We start from the raw sequence: 24,517 nt of genomic DNA, 5'->3' as shown, positions 1-24,517 counted from the left end.
AGCAGAGATCGTCACAGGATCTAAGCACTGGAAAATACTAATGACAGGTCTTGAATTACTAAGCTTGTATCCCCCAGGCAAAGCATCCACGTTTTCTCAGAAAAAAGATGATAAGCCCCAGGAAAGAATACAAAGATCTCCATCTACTGATATTTACAAGTTACCCTCCCCACCCAGGCATTTAAAAGTGAAGCTCAGGGGCCACCCGGTGGCGTAGTGGGTTAAGTGCTCTCACTCCGCTGCTGGCGGCTGGGGTTCGGATCCTGGGCTCACACAGATGCACAGTTTTGTCAGGCCATGCTGTGGCGGCGTCCCATATAAAGCAGAGGAAGATGGGCACGGATGTTAGCCTAGGACCAGTCTTCCTCAGCAAAAAAAAAAAAAAAAAGGAGGATTGGCATGGATGTTAGCTCAGGGCTGATCTTCCTCTCACACACAAAAAAAAGTGAAGCCCATGGGCTGGCCCTGTGGCTTAGCGGTTAAGTGCGCACACTCCGCTGCTGGTGGCCGGGGTTCGGATCCCAGGCGCGCACCGATGCACTGCTTGTCCTGCCATGCTGAGGCTGCGTCCCACATACAGCAACTAGACGGATGTGCAGCTATGACATACAACTATCTACTGGGGCTTTGGGGGAAAAATAAATAAATAAATAACATTATTTAAAAAAAAAACAAGTGAAGCCCAGAAGGGGAAAAAGCCCCACTCATGCCCACAAAACTTCCAATCAGCGTCTTCCAACCAGCGACTCACTTTAAAATATGGATAGGCCAGAATCATCACACGCTTGAGGAAAGCTCAGTGGAAGAGAGCAAAATGAATGGAGGAGGACACACACACACACACACACACACACACACAACACAACAGGTCAACGACAATAAGAAAACATCAAAAAGTATAAAATCGTTGAAAAAAACATATGATCTCTAAAGTTCAAGAACAGAATGCCTTGAAAAAAAGTACTCTTGAAAACTAAAATATTCACAACCAAAAATAAAAATTTAATAGACAAGTTAGTGGGGCCACCCCGTGGCTTAGCGGTTCAGTGCGCGCGCTCTGCTGCCGGCGGCACTGACCGCTTCTCTGGCCATGCTGAGGCCGAGCCCCACATACAGCAACTAGAAGGATGTGCAACTATGACATACACCTATCTACTGGGACTTTGGGGGTAAAAATAAATAAATAAAGTTAAAAAAATAGAAAAGTTAACAGAATAAAGTAAGTATCCCAGATAGTAATACAAAATGATGAAAGAAAAGATATGAGATTCCAAGGATTAACTTAGCAAGTACAATACCTCACTAAAGGGAGATCTGCAAAAATAGCACAGAGAAAGTGTAGAAAAACACTTTTTTACAAAAAGAAAAGAACAGTCGAAAAGATCTCAGCAACTGTCTAGAAACAAAATAAAGATCCTTAAAACTCCCACAGAATAAAAAAACTCTCACAACCGAGTGAAAAAAAGAAGACAGTATAACAACTTTAACGGTGAAACCATGAAAAAATAAATCAGCAACATACACAAAGTTAAAAAATAAAAAAACCACTCATGACACCAAAAGGAAAACAAAGAACACAATAAAGATTCCCCAAAATACATCATCTTTTAACAGTAGAAAAACCTTTTCTTGCCCTCAACTTAAAACCACTCAGACTGCGTCCTCTCCCTCTTGCTCTCCCAAAGGAAGAGAAGAACGATCATCAATGGCAAATGGCAGTTGCAAAAACAACACCAAGAGCCAGCTTCACGCTCAGGAGAGAACGCTGCGCCTCCTCCTCGTGGTTTTGGGTGCTCTACACGTTCAGAGAAACTTCTCTAGTAACGAACTATAGAAATGATCCCTGAAAGTATAGTCTTAACCCTGAACTCGCAGCCTCTGCTGGCTCTGTGACGGCCGCGCACTTTGTAATCATGGCGACATTTTCTTTTTATCTTTGCCCATTCATCTGCCTTTTCGATATTTTATATCTCATAACAATTCGGTCAAATGGCAAAGTTCCCAAACACCATTTTCATTTGTAAATCTTCCAGAAACACTTCAAAGCAGCAACAGGCCTTATTAACACACGACTTCCTAGCAGCCAATCACACACTGCACGTAGCTGACTCCTGCCGGAAGCGAGCTGTTACCCCGCCCACCGCACCAGGCGCCACCTGGAACAGGTCGGCTAGCGCCGCCCCACTATGGGTTAAGGAAACGCTGTTCCCGCCACTGGTCAGCGAAGACTGCCTCTCGCCTGCTGGAGAAGTCTGCCTACTTGGAGAGACCACGTTTCCTTTGCCTTGAAAGAGAGGGGAGGGGAGGAGGGAGAGAGGAGAGAGGAACAGAGAAAGAAGTGCTGTACACTTCTACCACCACGTAATAAACATCATAACCATGGTGTACTGAGTGCCTACTCTATGACAGACATTTAATTGGTTATCTCATTTCATTCTCTACACAAGTGAAGGAGAAGGGTGTGATTCTTACATCTCATTCTTAGAGATGCTGGCTATAGGATCTGTCACACAGCTGAGGGAACCACAGCTGGAACCTCAGTCTGTCTGGCACTAAATCAAGTCCAGGTTCTTTCTGGTAAGCCAAAATGGTCTTCCTCAGGAGGGCTAGTCTCCAATCAATTCATTTCTTTAATAAAGCACTAAATAACATCATCCCTCAACGTTCAGTCTTGAACGATTTGTCTTCCTGGCCTGTCTTCTTCCTGTCGTCTTCTAAATCCCAGAGGAAGCCTACCTGTTTACTGGTGGCAAAAGTTAATTCCAGTTTCTCCTCAAACACCACACCTTATATATGATAGTGTGTAACTGTTTTAATCACTTAACTTCCTGTTGTAAAAATGCTTCTGCCCTACATCTTCTCGTATGCCAGGAAGCCCAGTGCCACACAGACATGCACATGGTGTTCTGAATTAACTACATTTTTTTATCACATCATAGTAACATGACTAATATGACCATCAGGTTCATCTCATCCAACCACCTGTAATATAATCTCCTTAGAGACAGCCAAATGCTCTGTACTTAAATTCCTTCCAAGAAAGGGACAGTGTGAGGCAATCTGGCCAAATCTGGGACATATCTCCTAGTGTCAGAGCAGTTCCTCATATCTTGAAGTTATAAAGTGCCTTCCAGTCACTTTTACCCACAGACCCTGTCTCTGGTCTGGGCCCTTCCATATCTAAGATTTCTCCATTCTCCATTCTTCCAACCTTTCTGGGGCCCCCTCACCATCCATGCCATCCTTTGGCCTCCTGTGAGCAGATTCTCCAACTGCATGTGGGTCTGACCATCACTCCAGCACATTCTAAGACTGAGTTCATGTCACCTCTTCTGGATGCCTCCCCTGACCTTCCCAGATAACAGTGACTACCATGTGCTTTGTGTCCCTAATTATCCTTGTACGTGCTTCTACATAACTCACTGTGTTATAAATACATTTACTTCCCCCTACTAAATTGTGAGCTCTTTAAAAGCAGGAACCAGGTCACATTTATCTTCGTATCCCCAACACCTTGCCGGGCACAGCAGATGTCCAATAAATGCTAACTAATTGAATTAATGATGAATCAATAAATGTATTGTTCCTTCCTTCACCCTGGTTACTGACCTAACTGATGGGAACCACCTGATTTTTCCCTCCCTCTCTCTCTACTCCCCACCCCACAAGGCCAGCCTGTAGTAACAGAGTGAGGTCCCTGTGAGCAGGGTTCTGGGCTCTCTCCTCTTGATCATCCTTGGTTTCAAAACATAGATGTGCAGTCAGATGTCTTCTGAGCTGCTAGCTCATATATCCAGCTTCTATTGGACATTCCACTTGATTCAGCTAGCTGAATCACAGGTATCTCAAACTCAGCCTGCCCAAACTGGCTTCCATCAGCTTCCTTCACAAACTTATTCCTCTTCCAGGCAATGACATTAAATTCAACTCAGTTGCTCAAACCAAAAACAATGAGTCATCCTACTCTCTTCTCCCTCCCTTCACTTACCTCATAGCCAGCTGCAGCCAGAGCAACCATTGAGAAATACAAATCTATTCACACCTGTGGCATAATAAGACCTACTGTCCCAGGTATCTGGCACAAGAGCTCCTAAAACTCTTGGAATTTCCTGAGTGACAGGAATGATAAAAGTATCTTTGGTATGCTGATGAAGTGACTCCTGGTTGAGGTGTTATTAGATAGCTTCAGGATGGGGGCTGGTCACCAGAAAGAACAAGACCTAGTCATGATTAGAGGATTGGGACTTTCACCTCCACCACCGGCCCTCATCTCAAACCCCACCCCGTCTCTTGGAGGGGAGAGGGGCTGGAGATTGAGTTCAATCACAAAGGGCCAATGATTTAATCAATCATGCCCACATAATGGAACCTCCATAAAAACCCCTAACCAATAAGGTTCAGAAAGCTTCCAGATTGGTGAACACATTGAAGTGCTGGGAGGGTGGTGTACCTGAAGAGGGTATGGAAGTTCCTTCCGCACACTACCACCCCCATGCCTTGCTTTATCTCTTCCATTTGGCTGTTCCTGAATTGTATCCTTTGTAATAAACCAGTAATAGTAAGTAAAATGTTTTCTTGAGTTCTGTGAGTCACTATAGTGAATTACTGAAGCTGGATAAGGTTAAGAGCAGATTAGAGATAATAGAAAAGCCATGAACTTGACAATAGATCAAGAGAAATTATCCAATCTGAAGGACACAGAGAAAAAAGATTGAAAAAGAAAATTAACAGAGCTTTGGGGACTGTGGGACAATATAAAAAAGTCTGACATAAACATAAGTGGATTTCCACAAGATAAGGAAAGAACAGAACAGAAAAAGTATCTGAAGAAATAATGGCAGAAAGGTTCACAAATTTGGTAAAATATATTAATTTACATATTCAAGGAGGTAAGCAAACCCCAGGCAGAATAAATATAAAGAAAATCACCCCTAGGCACATCATAGTCAAACCACTAAAAAGAAACTCTTGAAGGAAGCCAGAGAAAAACAAGAAAAACCCATAACACACAGGTAAACAGTGATTCAAATGATTTCTCATCAAAAACTATAAAGGCCAAAAGACAGTGGCTGACGCAAAAAACACTCAACCTAGAATTCTACATCCAGTGAATATATTTGTCAAGAATCATAGTGGTGGGGCTGGCCCGGTGGCGCAAGCAGTTAAGTGCGCGCGCTCTGCCGTGGTGGCCCAGGGTTCACCGGTTCGGATCCCAGGCACGCACTGACGCACCGCTTGTTAAGCCATGCTGTGGCGGCGTCCCATATAAAGTAGAGGAAGATGGGCACGGATGTTAGCCCAGGGCCAGTCTTCCTCAGCAAAAAAAAGGAGGATTGGCATCGGATGTTAGCTCAGGGCCGGTCTTCCTCACAAAAAAAATATATATATACACACACACAAAAAAGAATCATAGTGAAATAAAGACATTTTTATTTTTTATTTTTTTTTAATTTTTTGTTTATTGCAGTAACATTGGTTTATAACATTGTAAAAGTTTCAGGTGTACATAAAGACATTTTTAGATAAAAGAAAACTAAGAGAATTTGTTGCCAGCAGACTTGCAGTACAAGAAACATTAAAGGAAGTTCTCCAGACTGTAGAAAGAAACTCATATCTTCAGGAAAGCATGAAGAGCACTAGAAATGGTATATATGTAGGTAAATGTAAAAGACTATTTTTTCCTCCTAATTTCTTTAAAGTATATATGAAGGCCGGGCCCCATGGCCTAGTGGTTAAGTTCAGCGTGCTCTACTTTGGCGGCCCTGGTTCGGTTCCTGGGTGTGGACCTACACCACTTGTCAGCAGCCCTGCTGTGGCGGCAACCCACATCAAAACAGAGGAAGATGTGCACAGATGTTAGCTCAGGGAGAATCTTCCTCAGCAAAAAAAAAATCAGTAAAGTATATATGACTCTTTAAAATAAAAATTATAAAATTATATTATGGGATTCATAACTCAAACAAATATAATACTAACGGCATCTTCAATATAAAGACCAAGGGAAGGGGAGAAATGAGCCCACATGGTTGTATGTTTTATGTGAAGTGCTACAGTATTCTAAGTAGACTGTGAAAAATTAAAGATATATATTGTAATGACTAAAGCAACCACTAAAAAAATAATGCAGAGAAGTACAGTAAAAAGTGAAGAGCTAAATTAAAATGGAATTCTAAAAAATATTTAATTAAGTCAAAAGAAGGCGGGGGCTGGACTGGTGGTGTAGTGGTTATATTTGTGCGCTCTGTTTCGGCAGCCCAGGGTTTGCAGGTTTGGATCCCGGGTGCAGACCTACACACTGCTCATCAAGCCACGCTGTGGCAGCGTTCCACATATAACATAGAGGAAGACTGCCACAGATGTTAGCTCAGGGACAATCTTCCTCAACCAAAAAGAGGAAGATAGGCAGCAGATGTTAGCTCAGGGACAATCTTCCTCACCAAAAAAAAAAAAAAAAAAAAAGGCAGAAAAGAAGAGAGAAACAAAAAACAGAACAAACAGAAAACAACATAATAAAATGTTAGTTCTAAATCCAACCAGGGGCCAGCCCCGTGGCGTAGCGGTTAAGTGCGCACGCTCTACTGCTGGCGGCCTGGGTTTGGATCCTGGGCACGCACCAAGGCACTGCTTGTCAGGCCATGCTGTAGTGGCGTGCCATACAAAGTGGAGGAAGATAGGCACAGATGTTAGCCCAGGGCCAGTCTTCCTCAGCAAAAAGAGGAGGATTGGCATGGATGTTAGCTCAGGGTTGATCTTCCTCACAAAAATAAATAAATAAATAATCCAACCATATTAATAATTACATTAAATGTTAATGGACTAAATACTCCAATTAAAAGGCAGAGAGTGTCAGAATGGATTTTAAAATGCAAGTCTCAATGATATGCTCTCTACAGAAGACATATTTTAACTATAAAGATACAAATGTTCTGTGCAATGGAAGCATAAGGAAGCTGAAGTGGCTATACTAACATCAGATAAAGTAGACTCCAAGACAACAAGTATTACCAGAGATAAAGCAGGACATCTCATAATAACAGGGTCAATTCATCAGGAAGAGGTAACAATCCTAAATATACACACACCTAATACCAAAATCCTTCCAACAGCCCCTGAGGCCTGGTCCAGCTGCAGCCTGCCTTGCCAGCTTCACCCCACACCACTCTCTCCCACCTCTTTGCTTTCTCTTCCACTCAAGTCATCTAGACTTGACTTTTTTTTTCCTAGCATCTCTCCATCCTCAGGGCCTTGGCATCCCCCTTTAATCCTCCCTTGCCTACAACTTTAACCTTTTACCTCAACTCCTTTTCTTCCTTAAGGTCTTGGCCTAAATATCACTTTCTCTAAGAAGTTTCCCTTGATTACCTCCCAGACAAGGAGGCTGAGATGTACACAGTGTGCTCCCTTCACCTCCTGGCCTTCTCAGTACTTAAATTACTAACTCATGTCTGTTTCTTCTGCTGGATGACACTCCTGGAAGGCAGGGTCATACATCTTTCCTTGACTGCTCTAACCTCAATGCCTAATTAGTATACACATAATAAAAAAAAATTAATAAAGTCTGGATTGACTGAGGTTCTGAAACTCATATTTTGGGTTTTTACCCACATAGAACTCCCATAATCTGTAGCAACCGCCCTTCTGAATGGGCTGAACTCAGTAGGATACAATCAGGAAACAATTTTTCCCCTCTACTGCCCTCATTTCTACTACACTGTCAGTTGGCTCTCCCCCTTTCCTGAGATGCATCTCAGGAAGACTCCATAGTCTTTCAGTCACTTTGAGACACTGGAGCACAGTCTCATTTCAGGTAATAAATTGCCCAGTCCTGTTGAAATCATAACCTCCTTCTTGCTTTTTACTCCTCCTCTGATCTCAAGGCTGTTTCTGGCAACTCTAGAGCTGAAGTAGGGGGAGAGTCAATGAGATGACAAGGGGCCAAGTACAAAGGCTTAACTGAGCTTTTGGCTCAGGTTTTTGGCTTCGTCCTAATGCCTTCTCTTTTGGGGGAGGGTCTTTTGTTTTAGTGGGTCCTTCAGGTACCTCCATTCCACTGCACAGCACCCTAATGCAGGCCAGTGTTCTCTCCTGCTGCTACATCTCCAGCCTCTCTGTTGGGATTCTTCCTTTCTGCCTAAGTGAGGTCCCTTTCCATGGTTCAGCTATCCTCTATCCAGTCTACTTACCCACCAACTGGTGGAAGTTTGGCTACTGCAACTGCTGGTCTCCCATGCTCACCCAGCCATCAAGGACTGCTCTAGGCGGGAGGCAGATGGCAGTCTCTCTGACCTCTAAATTCCAAGTAACATGCCAGTTTCTCTTCATGCCACCTTGGTGGCAGCTTGGGTGGGCTGACATGTTTCTACTCTTCAGCAGGCTGGGACATAGGCTCCCATCTCTCCTGCTTGCAAGCACCACAATTCTCTCTCTGAGGTTCACCTGAAGGGCCTCTTACTTGGCTTGAGGCTGGGAAGGAGGGAAAAGCCATAGCATTCTACTCCTGTGACTGCCGTTTTAAAGCATCTTTTCCACTGACACCCCCACCACTACCCCATTGTCTTCTCTTAGATAGGCCTGAGGTGGGTAACAGAGTTGAAGGTCCAAGGACCATTTTGGCCATCTCCTAGGAAACCCTGCTTTAGACTGTGGGGGAACTTGCCATTCTGTTTTTTTACTCTGAGGCTTTAGAAGAAATTCCCAGATACAGATGAAGTCATGCTTCATATCCAGTTACACCTGTCAACCCCATCCCCTGCTCTAGCTTAATGTCAAGAATTTGAAGATGAAGAACATTCAGGAGATATCTAGGAGATAATAAATGTCCTAAAACTCTGCTTCTCACACTGGAGGGTCTGGATAGACAAACACTAGAAGTCACAGCATGCCTATCTTGAACATCAATTTTTATGTAGAAACACATGGGTATGTTATGGGATAAAATGCAAAATTTCAAGGGGGGAAAAAATAGGACCTTTCAAATAAATTATTGAGCTCACTGTCAGCTACTTCATCTATAGACTCCAGGGGTGGTACATGGAAAAGTTTAAGAACCTTTTTTTTTCTTTTTTTTTTTTGGTGAGGAAGATTGGCTCTGAGCTAACATCTGTGCCCATCTTCCTCCATTTTATATGTGGGATGCCTCCACGCATGGCCTGATGAGCAGTGTGTAGGTCTGTGCCCAGGATTCGAACCTGTGAACCCCGGGCCACCAAAGCAGAGCACACGAACTTAACCACTACGCCATCGGGCCAGCCCCTCAAGAACTTTTTGAAGGAACTACTTTGTGGGCTAGTTGGATCCTACAAAAACTGGGGTTACCCTTTCGGAAGTCCTCAGGAATGCCGTTGAGGCAAATGGAGAAACACGGTAGAGAAATTAGGTCACCCTGGCTGTTCCACAAACCAGCTGAGAGAAGCTTAATAAGCCTCCCTTTCAATACTAAGAAGAGAGAGGGGGAATCCAGCAGGACTCCGGTTACTCTGAAAAAAGCAGGTGTGGATCTCAAGCTTAGGGGCCCAATACCAGCAGAGGTTGTGTTTGAGAATGGTTTTTTGGTGTGTGTTTGTTCTTTTGAAGACTACCTGAGCTATGTTTGCTATTTCTGTCTGCCCTGTAGGCTGAGCTGCCTGTAGCTTCCAGCAAAACAACCCTGAAAGGAAGGGGAGAGCTGTGAAAGATGGCTCCTCACTCCACCACAGGCCTCAGAAGACCCAGTGGATGGAGTATATTTGAAGGAGAAAAGGGAACCAAGCAGAATCAAAGGTGGCTGGCTGGGGCCTGATGAGAAACCTTAGGAGCCTAACAGTTGGAAGACCTTATGGTTCCCTAAGACAAAACAAAACAAAACAGCCTCCAACAGTGATTTAAGACCGCTATTGAACAATATGACTGCACTGGTAGAGAACACCTCATCTCTAAATTTAACTTCCGATTTCCCCAAGAACTCATAGTTTTATGATGTACCTGCTTTTCTTTCCAATGCTATTCAGAAATGTGGACCAAGCTGCATCTGCCATTTCAGCATGGTGCTTACCTTTCTTAAGAATCTTCTTCACTTTCACATAGTTCCCTTGTCTGACATAATCATGAAGCTGAGCTTCCAAGGAGTCATTTCTTAAGGAACCAAGCTGAACTGGACAGGGGACTGGAAGATGAATAGCCCGAGACATCCTGTTTCAAAAGAGAGCAACATGCTTATTCCAACTGAATCAGAAATGCAAGGAAGCAACTTACATTCTTTCACATTTCTTTCACTTCTTGTCTCCTTTCATTTATTTTATTATTTTTTTTATTTTTTTTTTGTGAGGCAGATCGGCCCTGAGCTAACATCTGCCAATCCTCCTCTTTTTTTGCTGAGGAAGACTGGTCCTGGGCTAACATCCATGCCCATCTTCCTCCACTTTATATGGGACACCGCACAGCATGGCTTGACAAGTGGTGTGTCAGTGCACGCCTGGGATCCGAACCAGCGAACCCCAGGCCACCGCAGTGGAGCGCGCGCACTTAACCACTTGCGCCACCAGGCCGGCCCTTGTCTACTTTCATTTATAACGAACAGGATTAGAGGAATAATTACATACTGAAATTCTATAAGATTAATGTTTATGCTCAATGTTACTGTTGAAATTGAACTGAATATATTTATCACTAATGCCCAGGATTGAAAAAGTGATGACTAGTAAATAAAATTAGAAATACACATGTTTGTTGTACCGTTAAGCTTTTTAGGAGAGTATTAACTTTGAAAAGCTGGTACACAAATGCAGTCATTATGTAAGAATGTAGATAGTATAATATAGTGGGTTGGGTTCACAGTTCAGGCTCTGAAGTTCTGGTCCTGGCTCTGTCACTTCCCTGTGTAACCTTGGAGAAATTATTTAACCTTGATAGGCCTCAATTTCTTTCTCTGTAAATGGGGATAATAATAACCAGAGGGTTGCTGAGAGGTTGCAATGAGCTAATATGTGTAAAGTGCTTAGAACTGTGCCTGGCACCAAGGGAGCTCTCTGTAGTTGTTAGCTGTTACTGTGCATGATAAGGACCATGCAGAGAAATTCTAACTTTCCACATGCGGCATCCACACTTGACCGGCATACAATCAAGTGTTTGTGGTATACCTACCATATGTCTCAAATGTGACAAGTGCTGTGTAAGATACCTAAAATTGGATCGCTGCCATCACAATGCTCAGTCTAGGAGGGCAGACAAGTGGCACCATGTTGGTGCTCCACAGACAGCAGAAAAGAAAAGGAAGCCACATCCATCTGAATCAACAAGTACGCACATCAAGGGCATAACTAAATGCTACGTGGAAAGACACAGAAGGTGTAATATGAGGTAAAGTAAAAGAAAAAGCCATGAAGGCTGACACATTTGGTGGGTCTTCACCAGCCAGGAGGCTTTTAGGCTACTGAGAAGTAACACTTTTTTTGTGTGTGTGTGAGGAAGATTAGCCCTGGGCTAACATCCATGCCCATCTTCCTCTATTTTATATGTGAGACAGCATGGCTTGATAAGCGGTGTCTAGGTCCATACCTGGGATCCAAACCTGTGAACCCCGGGCCACTGAAGCAGAGTGCGTGAACTTAACCACTATGCCACCAGGCCGACCCTGAAGTAACGTTTTCTTTTCTTTTCTTTTGAGGAAGATTGGCCCTGCGCTAACATCTGTTGCCAATCCTCCTCTTTTTCTTTTCTCTCCCCAAAGCCCCAGTACATAGTTGTGTATCCTAGCTGTAGAGCTGTAGCTCTTCTATGTGGGACTCCGCCTCAGCACGGCTTGATGAGCGGTGTGTAGGTCCACGCCCAGGATCTGAACCGGAGAACCCCGGGCCACCGAAGGGGAACGTGAGAACTTAACTTGCTACGCCACCAGGCCGGCCCCAAAGAAGTAACACTTTTTTAATTTATCTACTGACAAAACGTGGAAAGTGCTAATACTTTGAGTGTTTTAACTTTATTTCCTTTGGTATTTGTTAATATCCACAGCAGTGACTACAAACAGCACCCTAGTAATCCAATAATATCACAATGTTCTTAAGCAAACAAAAGTGAAAGATATCGTTCAGTTTAAATATGAACTGAAGCTTTTATAGCAAGCTGTCATTCCTTCCCCCCTCCCACTCTGCCTCCCTTCTACTTCCAGGTATAAAAAGACTGGCATATTTCCATTAAAATTTGGATGGCTAATTGGGACTGAACTGTATCCCCTTCCCCTAAATGTTGAAGCCCTAACCCCCAGTACCTCAGAATGCAACTGTGTTTGGAGATAAGCTCTTTAAAGAGGTGATTAACTTAAAATAAGGCTGTCAGAATGGGGCCATAATCCAATATGACTGATGTCCTTATAGAAAGAGGAAGAGACATCAGGGACAAGTGAAGAGGCAGCAAGAGGGCAGCCATCTGCAAGCCAAAGAGAAAGGCCTCAGAAGAACCTAACCCTGCCGGCACCTTGATCTTGGACTTCCAGCCTCCAGAACTGTGAGAAAATAAATTCCTGTAGTTTAAGCCACTCATTCTGGAGCATTTTGTTAACGGCAGCCCTAGCAAACTAATACGCTAATAATAGCAAGTTATATCATATGAATATGCATATGGTTTTATTTAGCTTAGTTTAATAAAGGCATGGGACAAGTTTTAATAATTACAAAAAAGAAAGTGGAAAATATTCTTAAAAGGGGAGTCTATAGTTACTATCTCCACTTCATTCATCCATTCAGCTGGACTGCACGTGCACTGAGGGCCTGCTAGTTATTCTTCCCCACACCTCTGACATTGGGCTGCTGGCAAAAGTCCCCAATATCTTCTTACACCTGGACAAATCCAATGTGCATTTTCAGGCTCTGTCATACTGAAATGTTCGCCTGTATGTGACACTGCTGCTCTTTATTTACGTTATTGTGGTAAAATATATATAACATAAAATTTACCATTTTAAATATTTTTAAATGTTCAGTTCAGTGGCACTGAGTATATTCACACCGTTGTGCAACTATCACCTACCATCTATTTCCAAAACCTTTTCCCTCTTCCCAAATTGAAACTCCATACCCACTAAACACTAACTCTCCATTTTCTCCCTCTACCCAGACCCTGGCAATCACCTTTCTACTTTCTGTCTCTACGAATTAGACTACCCTAGGCACCTCATATAAGTGGAAACATACAGTATTTGTCCTTTTGTGACTGGCTTATTTCACTATCCCCTCAAGGTTCATCCATGTTGTAGTATGTCAGAATTTCCTTCCTTTTTAATAAAGTCTGAATAATATTCCATTGTATTGAATATATATATATACACACACATATATTCCATTTTGTTTATCCATTCATCCACTGATGGACACTTGGGTTGATTCCACCTTTGGCTATTGTGAATAATGCTGCTATGAACAACATGGATGTACAAATATCTCTTCAAACCCCTGTTTTCAGTTCTTTGGGGTATATATCCAGGAGTAGGATTGCTAGATGGTACAATAATTCTATGTTTAATTTTTTGAGGAACTGCCATACTGTTTCCTGTAGTAGCTGTACCATTTTTACATTCCCATCAGCAGTGCACAAGGGATCCAAGTTTTTCAGACCCTCACCAACACTTGTTATTTCCTGTTTTTTTGATAATAGCCATCTTAATGGTTTTCAATCTCTTCAAAAGTATTTTTATTTAATTGTATTTACATAAATACATGACCACATTCTTGACATAAAATGTTCAAATAATACAGATAAATAAAACCCCCCAGGCCCACTTGAGTTTCATAGGACTTTTTTTTCCTTAAAGTTCCAGAGCACACACATCCCTGAGGATTTAAGTATGCCTTGTGTTCACTATTTACATACTGACATCCACTCCCTGGGTATTTGTAAGTCTTACTTCCTTTATTCTTTTCCAGTCACCCTCAGAGCTTATTCTGTGTTAAGAAACTAGCTTCTGAGGAGTACTGGGCCTTAAAACATTAGCCAAGGTTCTCACCACTGCAGCACTTTTGTAACAAGCTAGCTCCTGCAGTTACTCGACCCAGTAGTTCTGCCTGGGAGTTCTGGCTCCAGGCACATTTCACTATTTTAAGATTCAGCACAGTTTTCCATTTATATAACACCAGCATCCCACAACTAGAATAAAAACTAAACCTAAACCATCAGGGGCCGGCCCCGTGGCTTAGCAGTTAAGTGCCTGCCCTCTGCTGCTGGCGGCCTGGGTTCGGATCCCGGGCGCGCACTGACGCACCACTTTCTCCAGCCATGCTGGGGCCGCCTCCCACATACAGCAGCTGGAAGGATGTGCAGCTATGACATACAACCATCTGCTGGGGCTTTGGGGGAAAAAAAAAAAATTAAAAAAAAAAACAAAAAAACTAAACCATTAAATTCATCTGCATGGACAAAATACAACTCTTAAAGATTAGGAGTTTAACTTCCTGCCCCTTATCACACAAGTCTCAAAATTAAAAGGTTGGATAGCCTCACAAACAGAATAAAGCATCATTTAAACTGACCCCACCAGGACACCTTGGAACAGCAGCTGAAACATTTCTTGAAAAAAACCCAAAAGCACATTCAACTGCCAGGATAACACAGTATTTACCAGGAAAACATAGCATTTATGTAAACACGACAAAAAAACATAGCATTTATGTAAACACAACAAAAAGGTAAAAAATGCCTTGCTTAGTAAACATGTTCGAAAGACCACACTGAGAAAGTGACACGTGAAAAACAAAACTTAAAATGACATTTTTATCTTTAAAACCAAGTTTACCAGGGGAAAGCGCGAACGCAGTCCCCCACTACCACAAATTATGCAGTCGAGTTTCCCACATTTGGGGAAATCGCAGGGGTCAGCACATCCGGAGTGCAATGGATGAGCCTCGCCCTGGGAAAACCACCTTCGTGATCATGGTATCTCCCCTGCCAGGTAAGTATGAGTTGTTGTTCCGGCCTGGGACCTCACCATCGTCTTCAACACACTATAAAGTCATGGTCAATTACAGTCCGCGGTCTTCAGGTCTTCGGTTCGAAACTAAAGGGTTATTTATATGACAGAGATCAGCGCACATCTTTCTGGATATTCAGTGGAAATTCTTCCCCACAAAGAATGCACTCAAACCGGCAGTCACCGCGTCCTTCATCTACATATCCCCGCCTCTTGTCATCACTCGTCACTCTTGACGTCACTCTGCTTCTCGGAGAAGCGGGTAAATTCGCTCTAGCTTAGGCCTCTCGACGATCCAAAAGATGATCATCGACAGGGGTAGCCGGAAATATTTTAAAATTCCTTGCCTTTCCGGGCATAAGAAAACGTCCTCGCGTGTACTTGTTACCACGAATCTGCATTCTGAGCTGCAGGGTAGGGTAGTTTGGCTGGCGGTGGGCTGCGCCCGCAGAGGGGAAGGCAGCACAGTGGTTACCCGGTCTGAATCGATGCTCCACTCCGGCACTAGGTCATACCCTCAGTCTCTCTGTCTCCATTTCCCCAAATTGTAAAGTGGGAATAACACTGCTTGCCTACCTCACAAGGTTTCTGTGAGAGCTGAATAAGAGAAAGTGGGTAAAATACAGCCTTGAGCCCCTCCACCCTCACCCAGGCCATTCCACTCCTGGACAGGTGCGCCCTGTAGTGGGGGACCTAAAGCCAGCTTTGCCAAGATTCAAGTCTCTGCAGTTCTCGGGGCAAAGGGAACCAGCATCTGGCCTGATTTGGTAACAAACCGAGTGCTCCTCCCTTCTTTTTGGACAACAAAAATAGATGACAATTTGTGTTTTCCTTTCTGGCTCTGAAGGCTAGGCGCTCCGGGCAAAACAATTCCGTTTGCAGCAACTATAATATCAAAGGCTTTGGTGATGCAGAGGGAAAACTTGACCTCTGCCCTGTTAGGGTCTCTGGCTGGGCCTGAGAATTAAATTGGCATAGACAGTTTAACAGGATAAAAGCATACAAATTTATTTAACGTAAGTGTACCTGACACAGGAGGCCTCATAAGGAAATGAAGACCCAAAGAAGTGGCAAAACCTAAATGCTTTTATATTAGGTTGAGGCAACTGCGGAAAAGTAACTGACATACATGAGGAGGCTAAAGGTAGATAAGAATTATTTTAACAAGGTCTGTTTGTACAGAATTCTCTCAGCTTTGACTTCCCTTCTCTGGGAATGTTTCTTTTCCCCTGGTAGAAGGAAGAAATCTTTCACATGGGAATTTTATCTCCTGCTTTCAGGAAAAAAAAGGGAGGTCAGAACGCTCTTCTAATATCTGCTGTTTTTCAAGTGGTTTTACCTCAAAATAATCCTTATGCCAAAGTGGCATACTTTGGGGTGGCATATACTACAACCCTTCAGTGGTATTTCCCTCTTAGTCCACATAATTTTTTAAAAAGCTTTGCTTTTTTTTGGAGGGTATTTTTAATTATTACAATAGTGATAAATTTCCCTTGCAGATAATTAGGAAAAGACAGAAAAGTACTTTTTTTTGCTGAGGAATGAAATTGAATATATACTGAGGAATGAAATTGAATATATACTATGATTAAAACTATTTCTAAAAAGGCAAAGTTTAAGAGACTTAAAGGAAATACGCCAAAATGCAAACTAACGTAATTATGTTAATGTCAATACAGAACTATGGACTAATATATTTCCCCTAAATATTCTATAACATGATTATAATATTACTTATAATGAAAAAAACTTTAACCCTACTCTATATATCTAGTGCCAAAAAATGTTCATACGTTTTGACCTAGAAATTTGTTTTAATTTACCTATACGAAATAATTCTAGAGAAAGACAATGCCCTATGCACAATGGTGTTCATCATAGATTTATTTACAATTACAGAAAACCAAAATCACCCCTAATTCCTAGATATCAAAGCAATAGGGAAATGAAGTATTAAGCAAACATAATAGTAATGTAACAACAATCAACAACAAGAAAAACATTTTTACTATATAGAGGGAAAAAGGATATGAAATGGTATGTATACCATGATGGCAATTTTGTAAAAATGTGTATCCTTAAGGAAAATTACTAGAAGGAAATGCAGTAAAATGATATAAACGTTACTGGTTGTGAGATACAGGTTACAGACTTTCAATAATATCCTTAGACTGTTTTTCCTTCATATTAAGGAGAACAAATCCTGGTTGAACCACCACAAGAAGTATTTAGCATAGTATTTAAAAAGTTTTGAACATAGGCCTCAGGTAGACTTAGGTTCAAATTGTCATTTTACCATATTTTAGCTGAATTTACCCTCTAAGAACAATGATGATTATTAGAAATAATTATAGTGAATATATATATTCATACACACACACAATAAAACAACTACAATGATCAACTAACTCAAAGGCCCCAAAAAAGCCAAGATGGAGGAGCACAGCCCCTCTCTCAGCACAGTAAATATTTGGAGAGTTCCCCAATACCTGAGGAAGGGCAGCACTGGCACATCTACCAATCTCTCTCAGATCATGGCTGCCCCTGCCAACTCAGATATTCTATTCCTACAGACACGCCCCTCAGTCCATGAGTCTCATCCCCACCTCTGAATTTCCACCCATTCCTTAGCCTCATGGAGGTCAAGGAAGGGTTGATGCTCAGAAATATAATGAAGGTGGCAGGTATACTCAGTAACTTTTAAAAGCCAACTTTTATATAAGTTCACAAAGCAGGTGTGACTGTCAAGAATTCCATGGCACCAACACAACTGAATCTAAACGTCCACTACTAGGAAAGCATGAGTAACTCTATGGAGTTTGTACAAACACCCCGGGGTTGCAGGGAACTGAACCCGTTCACTTCTGAAACACTGGCCCTGGCCCTGCATTTCCCATCCACTGGGGCATATCAATTGCAATATAGGCTACAGTCACTCTATTTAGACATTTGCTAGATACCCTCACCCACAAAATGTAACCCAGCCCACCTCAGTTATACAATATCACTTCATTATTGAACTACCTTCCTAATTTCATTCTAGATTTGATTTCACAGGAGGAAGGTAACACTTTGGCTGTTTCCATGGTATCCATGAATGCCAGGCTGACCACAGCTCTGAGACCCTCTAGGACTACTGGTGTCCCCCACAGACTGGATTTTACAGGTACTCAAAGGCTCTTTCTGCTATGCTGAGGGAACGCTATTTCTGATGATCACATCGTCTACTCCAGTATTTCCAGCATTTGCAAAGTATCCCTGAGTTTCTATGAGTGCTGTTAATGATGAAAAAACACTTGTTCTCAAGTCATAATTTATATGTTTACATACTTTTCACTTACTTACAGCCACTTAAACTTTTAAGGTGCCAGCCAACTAGCCTAGGCACTGGAGATACTGAGAATAATAACACAGAGATAGATTCTGCCTTCAATAAAAATCACAATCTGTAGGGGAAACAGACCTGCCAGAACCTTAGGAAGAGTGGTGAGTACTAACAAAACCGGTAAGGACTATGTTTAGTCAGGACCACATTATGACTCTGAAGGGTCCTAAATACTTTTGCCTTCATGGACCCGCTACCTGCATGAAAAAATATATCAAAATTATATGACTGGGGCCGGCTCCGTGGCTTAGCAGTCAAGTGCGCGCGCTCCGCTGCTGGCAGCCCGGGTTCGGATCCAGGGCGCACCGACGCACTGCTTCTCCGGCCATGCTGAGGCCGCATCCCACATACAGCAACTAGAAGGATGTGCAGCTATGACATACAACTATCTACTGGGGCTTTGGCGGGAAAGAAAACAAATAAATAAAATCTTTAAAAAAAAAATTATATGACTGCACTGATAAAACATGACTATATTATATATGACAACATTTTCCTACACCTAATACATCTTTTTTCTTCTGATTTGAGAAGTGCCTTAGGCACTGTGCCTACAGTGCCTAAAGTTTAAGTCCATCCTGGATTCAGTGGCAGTTTGGATGGATCCCAGGCAGCTGCACGAGAGGGAGCTGAATGAATGCATTTTCCAGGTTGATGAAGGAAGGCAAGGCATTCCAGAAAGAGCAAGCACCGGAGTTTATAAAAGTAACACAACAACGTCTTCCGGAAACTTTTTCTTTTCTTTTTTTTTTTTTTTAAGATTTTATTTATTTATTTTTTCCCCCCAAAGCCCCAGTAGATAGTTGCATGTCATAGCTGCACATCCTTCCAGTTGCTGTATGTGGGACGCGGCCCCAGCATGGCCGGACAAGCGGCGCGTCCGTGCGCACCCGGGATCCGAACCCGGGCCGCCAGCAGCGGAGCTCACGCACTTAACCGCCAAGCCACAGGGCCGGCCCTGGAAACTTTTTCAAAATAAGGGAGAAGTGGTGTCCAATAGAATATGTGAGCAATATTAAGTATTTTAAAATTTAAAACTTTTAGTAACCACATATAAAATGCTAAAGACAATTGTATCTAATGAAAACGGTTTCATTCTGTCTCAACACTGAAAAACTTGATTTTCTCACCTCAATGTAACACATCCCCAAAAACAAATGCCACAACACCCAATATGAAAATACAACACATCGCACCCCTACCAAAGAAAATCATTGGACCGTAAACTAAAAGAAAAAAAAAAAAAAAAAAAGCCTGCTTTATGAAACAATAAACCAGGGGAAAGCGCGAACGCAGTCCCCCACTACCACAAATTATGCAGTCGAGTTTCCCGCATTTGGGGAAATCGCAGGGGTCAGCACACTCGGAGTGCAATGGATGAGCCTCACCCTGGGAAAACCACCTTCGTGATCATGGTATCTCCCCTGCCAGGTAAGTATGAGTCACACTTGACACCGGCACTACCCACTACCGGGCACACCACTGTAAGGTTCAGGTCACTTCGAAACGACTCCAATTGGCTTTTACCTACATATAGGATCCCCAAAATCAGATTTTCGTACTACATCTTAGCATTGGTAATAGCAGATAACCATGCACATCTTTCCAGGGAACGCGGTTCCTAACGCCCGGAGTCTTTCATCTACATACTCCACCTCCCGGCGTTACGTCACGCGCAGCCTGGCGGGTCAGAGCCGCAGCAGCGCTCCCTGAGGCCGACGGCTGCGCACTCTCGGGGCTGCTTCGGGGGGCCGGCTCCTCCTCCCACCAGCCCCGACCTAAGTAACGTATATCAAGCTATTTTCCAGACAAAAATCCATCCCTCTCCCAACTTTTGGCGTGGCCGAAGGTCTTCGGATCTCCGTGTGAAGTCCTCTTAAGCAAACGGACACGAATGAGCTTTTAGTTGAGAGCCGGCCTCAGGCCTTCCCTGCAGACCACGCTCCACACCACCCTGGTACCATTTCCTCCTATTCCGAAAGGGGTTGGTGCAGGGCGTCGAATCGAGACTGTCGTGGCTACCCGCTAGAGAGGTGTGTTGCAAAGACTGAGGGTTTTGGAATCCAAGATCTGGAATGCAACTCAGTGTTCACACTGCACGACTCTAGATAAGCTTCTAAGCCTCTGAATCTGTTCCTGTTTGTACAGAATGGGGAGGAACTCTCCAGGCAGACGTCCCACCCACCTCAGGCCCCAGGCTTTGTCTCCTGCCCCTGCCCGTGATCTGTTAAAACCTAGCCCCGGGCTTCTGAGGATGGACAGATCTCAGGGAATACACAGGGTCCATCCTCACCTTTCCCCTCTGGGTTTTTTCTTTCTCCTGATCTCTGCGAGTTTCTTTTTTGCTAGATAAGTAATATATTTGAAAAGCCTGTTTTATTGCTATTCTATTTTCCCAGCATTTTATGTGTTTTGAACCAAGATAAGTTTCTCTTGGCCTCCAGTCCACTTATTGCCGGAGAGGGGTGTCTGACCTTTCAGTTTACTTGATTCTTCAGACTCTAAATGCCCTTTTACTCACCAGCCCCTCAACCGCCTCATCTTGCTCCCTTTACACTGCAGTATACATAGCACATTTCCTCTAGCTGACCCTAGACGCGACAATCATTCCTTCTACTCCCATTTTCCCAGCACTGCTGGAGGAAGTTGTGACCCTCCTACTCCAAATTCATGCAAACTGCAACCAAATCCTCATTGCTACTTATGGCATTCCTTTTATACTGTCTTTTAAATTCTTTCTACCCTGCTGTTTCAAATCTCCAGCTAAACCAGTGGCTCTCAATGACTGTGCCACCACTACCAAGGGGCAGTTTTGAAAATTTGTGAGAATGTTTTTGTTTCCTTATGTTGTCATGCCAAGCATTTACACATTAAAATATTTTATTATAACATTTTGGGGGCCGGCCCGGTGGCACAAGTGGTTAAGTGCGCACGCTCCGCTGCAGCGGCCCGGGGTTCCCTGGTTCTGATCCTGGGCACACACCGATGAACCGCTTGTCAAGCCATGCTGTGGCGGCGTCCCATATAAAGTGGAGGAAGATGGGCATGGATATTAGCCCAGGGCCAGTCTTCCTCAGCAAAAAGAGGAGGATTGGCAGATGTTAGCTCAGGGCCGATCTTCCTCACACACACACACACACACACACACACAAAAAAAATTTATTTTTATTTCTCCCTTATATTACAGTTAGGACATTATATCATTCGTGGGGGAAGTATGTGTAGCTTATATTTTCTATGAACGTCTTCAGCATAGTAAAAGGAACTATTATTTGTTATAAAAGAAGACTCCAGGTTTGACAGAACTGAGAACCCAACCCTAATCCAATCACACCCATAAATCCTTTTTACAGGAGTGAGAATAATTTAGCTTCTTCTTTATTTCAAAAGTACAATAAATTCTCTTTCCCATTAGTATTTCTCAAAGTGCAAGCCATCACCATCTGCATCAACATCATCTACTGAATCAAGATGTCTGGGGATGAGACCTGGGTGTGTATGCTTTTAAAACATACTCTCCAGGTAATTCTTACACCCATGAAGTTTGAAAATCACTGGGCCCAGCCTCTCTGTTTTGTCAAAGGAACGCCTTTCTTATTAAACCTCTCATTCCACATATGCTCCCAATTCCATCCTCTCTGGCCTCAGTCCCTTCCTCTGCCCTGGATTCAGCTCCTCTCCTTTTAAACATACACAGAAGTCCCTTACCCAGAAAAGAAAACTCTCTCAATTCCATAGTCCCCCTACATTACTGTTCTCTTGCTTTCCTTTCATTTACTTGGATCTTAGGGGTTAATTCCTTGTTTAAACATCACAAATGGAATAGCTCCTACATGTCAGACATTGTTCTACGGCTTTACAGATTGAGAAGAAATTTTCATATATTGAGGTGTATGGGGTAGTTAGTCTGGTTTAAAGCTGATTCAGCTTGAACAAAGAAGCCTGATTTATGGCTTATCAAACATATATTGTACATCTGCTTTAACCATTAAAGCAAAGAATGCGTTAAACATTATCTTAAGGTAAAAGAACACACTCTTTGAAGATAAGGATGCATACTTCCTTTCCTAAGATGCCAGTATTGGGTAATGCCAGTATCAGTACTCCTGAAGGTTAAGTTTCCTTCTCCTGGACATCAGGTCATGTTGACCTGCTAATCTGCAACTGAATATCTCTTTGAAACTTTGATGAATATGTATCCTGGGCATGCTTGATATGTGTTCTTTGTTCTAAAAAGGTATAAAACTGTACTGACAACCATGCTTCTCTGGACAGCCATCTTCTTTTATGGAGACTGCCTTCCCAGATTATAGTCCTCAGCCTGGCTCAAGTAAAATTCACCTTATCTCTCTTATCTATAGAATGATTATTGGTTATTTGCATGGACAAGATATTATCTCATTTAATTCTCACCAATGCCTTTTTAGGTCTGTACTATTACTTTTTTTTTTTTTTTTTTTTTTTGCTGAGGAAGATTCGCCCTGAGCTAACATCTGTGCCAATCTTTGTATGTGGGTTGCCACTACAACATGGCTGATGAGTGGTGTAGGTGTGCCCCTGGGATCCAAACCTGCAAACCTGGGCCGCCAAAGCAGAGCGCACCGAACTCAACCACTACACCACGGGGCCGGCCCCAGTGCTATTACTATTATTCCCCATTTTAGAGATGAAGAAAATGAGGCACAAGACAGTTACCTAACTTACCTAAAACCACTGAGTTAGACAGTAGCAGAGCTAGTGAGTCCACACTCTTAACCTCTACACTCAGTGGCTTACAGACTGATATATAATCAAACCACTTTACAGTCAGGGTCTATTAACCTGTGGAGAAAACATCAGGTTAGAAGGACTGGGGGAATTCATCTCCTGAGAGCAAAGCTGGAAAATCCTCCAGAACATTTAAAGTCTCTCTAGGGGGCCGGCCCCGTGGCTTGGCGGTTAAGTGCGCGCGCTCTGATGCTGGCGGCCCGGGTTCGGATCCCGGGAGCGCCCCGAGGCACCACTTCTCCGTCCAACGCGAGGCCGAGTCCCACGTACAGCAACTAGAAGGATGTGAACCTATGACGTACAACTATCTACTCGGGCTTTGGGGGGAAAAAACTGAATAAATAAAATCTTTAAAAAAAAAAATAAATAAAGTCTCTCTGGCATCAGGGAACCTAAGAGAACACAGGATTAGGACCCTCTCAATGTGATGTGGTCAATGCAATAAATGAAGGTATTCTCAAGCCCAGGGACTATGGGGAGTTTCTTTCTTTCTTTTTTTTTTTTTTTGTGAGGAAGATCAGCCCTGTGCTAACATCTGCCAATCCTCCTCTTTTTTTGCTGAGGAAGAATGGCCCTGGGCTAACGTCCGTGCCCATCTTCCTTCACTTTATATGGGAAGGCACCACAGCATGGCTTGCCAAGCAGTGCGTCGGTGCGCACCCGGGATCCGAACCGGTGAACGCCGGGCCGATGCAGCAGAGCGCGCACACTTAACCGCTTGCGCCAGCGGGCTGGCCCCTGGGGAGTTTCTAAGATGTACTCCTTGTTTAATTTGTAGAAGGGGTCATAAAAATAGTGTTGGGGCTCAGAGTAGGCCATCCCAAGATGTGCGACAGTGGCATATTGATTATTTTGAAGTGAAGTTACTTGAGAAAACAGCTGGTGCAAAAAGGGCACTCTGACCCATCTCTCTCTGTTCCCCCTGAAAGCAGGAAATAAATCTCCCATGTGAATTGTACCCTCCCTGCACCAGGAGACAGAGAGACATCCTTATCACCAGAGCTAGGGAATTCAGGGCCAAGAAGCCTACATAAACAAACCTTGTTACTTCGTTACTAATTTACTACCCCAAGCCGAAACTCTGCTTACATTCCTCACTAATTAAGCACCCAAGCCTATAGCGGTTAAGTGCTCGCGCTCCGCTACTGGTGGCCCAGGGTTCAGATCCCGGGCGTGCACCGACGCACTGCTTCTCCGGCCACGCTGATGCCGCAACCCACATACGGCAACTAGACAGGTGTGCAACTATGACATACAACTATCTACTGGGGTTTTGGGGAGAAAAAGGAGGAGGACTGGCAATAGATGTTAGCTCAGAGCCAGTCCTCCTCAGCAAAAAGAGAGGAGGATTAGCACAGATGTTAGCTCAGGGCTGGTCTTCCTCACAAAAAAAAAAAAAAAAAAAAAAGCACCCAAGCCTAAATTTCTTTGTC

At 43.2% G+C, this 24,517-nt stretch overlaps 1 protein-coding gene and 3 non-coding genes across 10 annotated transcripts in view; all 4 read right to left on the bottom strand.

Moving 5' to 3' along the window:
• The window catches only part of TEX14 (testis expressed 14, intercellular bridge forming factor), a 128,860-nt gene that overhangs the window by 81,456 nt on the left and 22,887 nt on the right, over positions 1-24,517 (bottom strand). For all 7 annotated transcript variants that reach the window (XR_015554696.1, XR_015554697.1, XR_015554698.1 and 4 more), the window contains exon 2: positions 10,031-10,167. Coding sequence is in view for 4 of the 7 variants with exons in the window: in XM_087440918.1 (XP_087297044.1) it covers positions 10,031-10,166 (136 nt within the window). In the remaining 3 variants the exon portion in view is untranslated. The remainder of the gene's footprint in view (positions 1-10,030; positions 10,168-24,517) is intronic.
• Positions 1,646-1,859, bottom strand: LOC147914976 (small nucleolar RNA U3). Its single transcript, XR_015554855.1, has one exon. It is a non-coding gene; the product is annotated as a small nucleolar RNA U3 (small nucleolar RNA).
• On the bottom strand, positions 14,759-14,922 carry LOC147914975 (U1 spliceosomal RNA). The gene has a single exon (XR_015554799.1). It is a non-coding gene; the product is annotated as a U1 spliceosomal RNA (small nuclear RNA).
• On the bottom strand, positions 19,593-19,756 carry LOC147914974 (U1 spliceosomal RNA). The gene has a single exon (XR_015554860.1). It is a non-coding gene; the product is annotated as a U1 spliceosomal RNA (small nuclear RNA).

The sequence above is a fragment of the Ceratotherium simum genome, chromosome 16, assembly GCF_057802395.1.
Source record: "Ceratotherium simum simum isolate JZ-2026a chromosome 16, ASM5780239v1, whole genome shotgun sequence".
NCBI classification, from domain to species: Eukaryota; Metazoa; Chordata; class Mammalia; order Perissodactyla; family Rhinocerotidae; genus Ceratotherium; species Ceratotherium simum.
The sequence above is the reverse complement of the archived record's forward strand: the minus strand, read 5'-3'. Positions and strand labels throughout refer to the sequence as shown.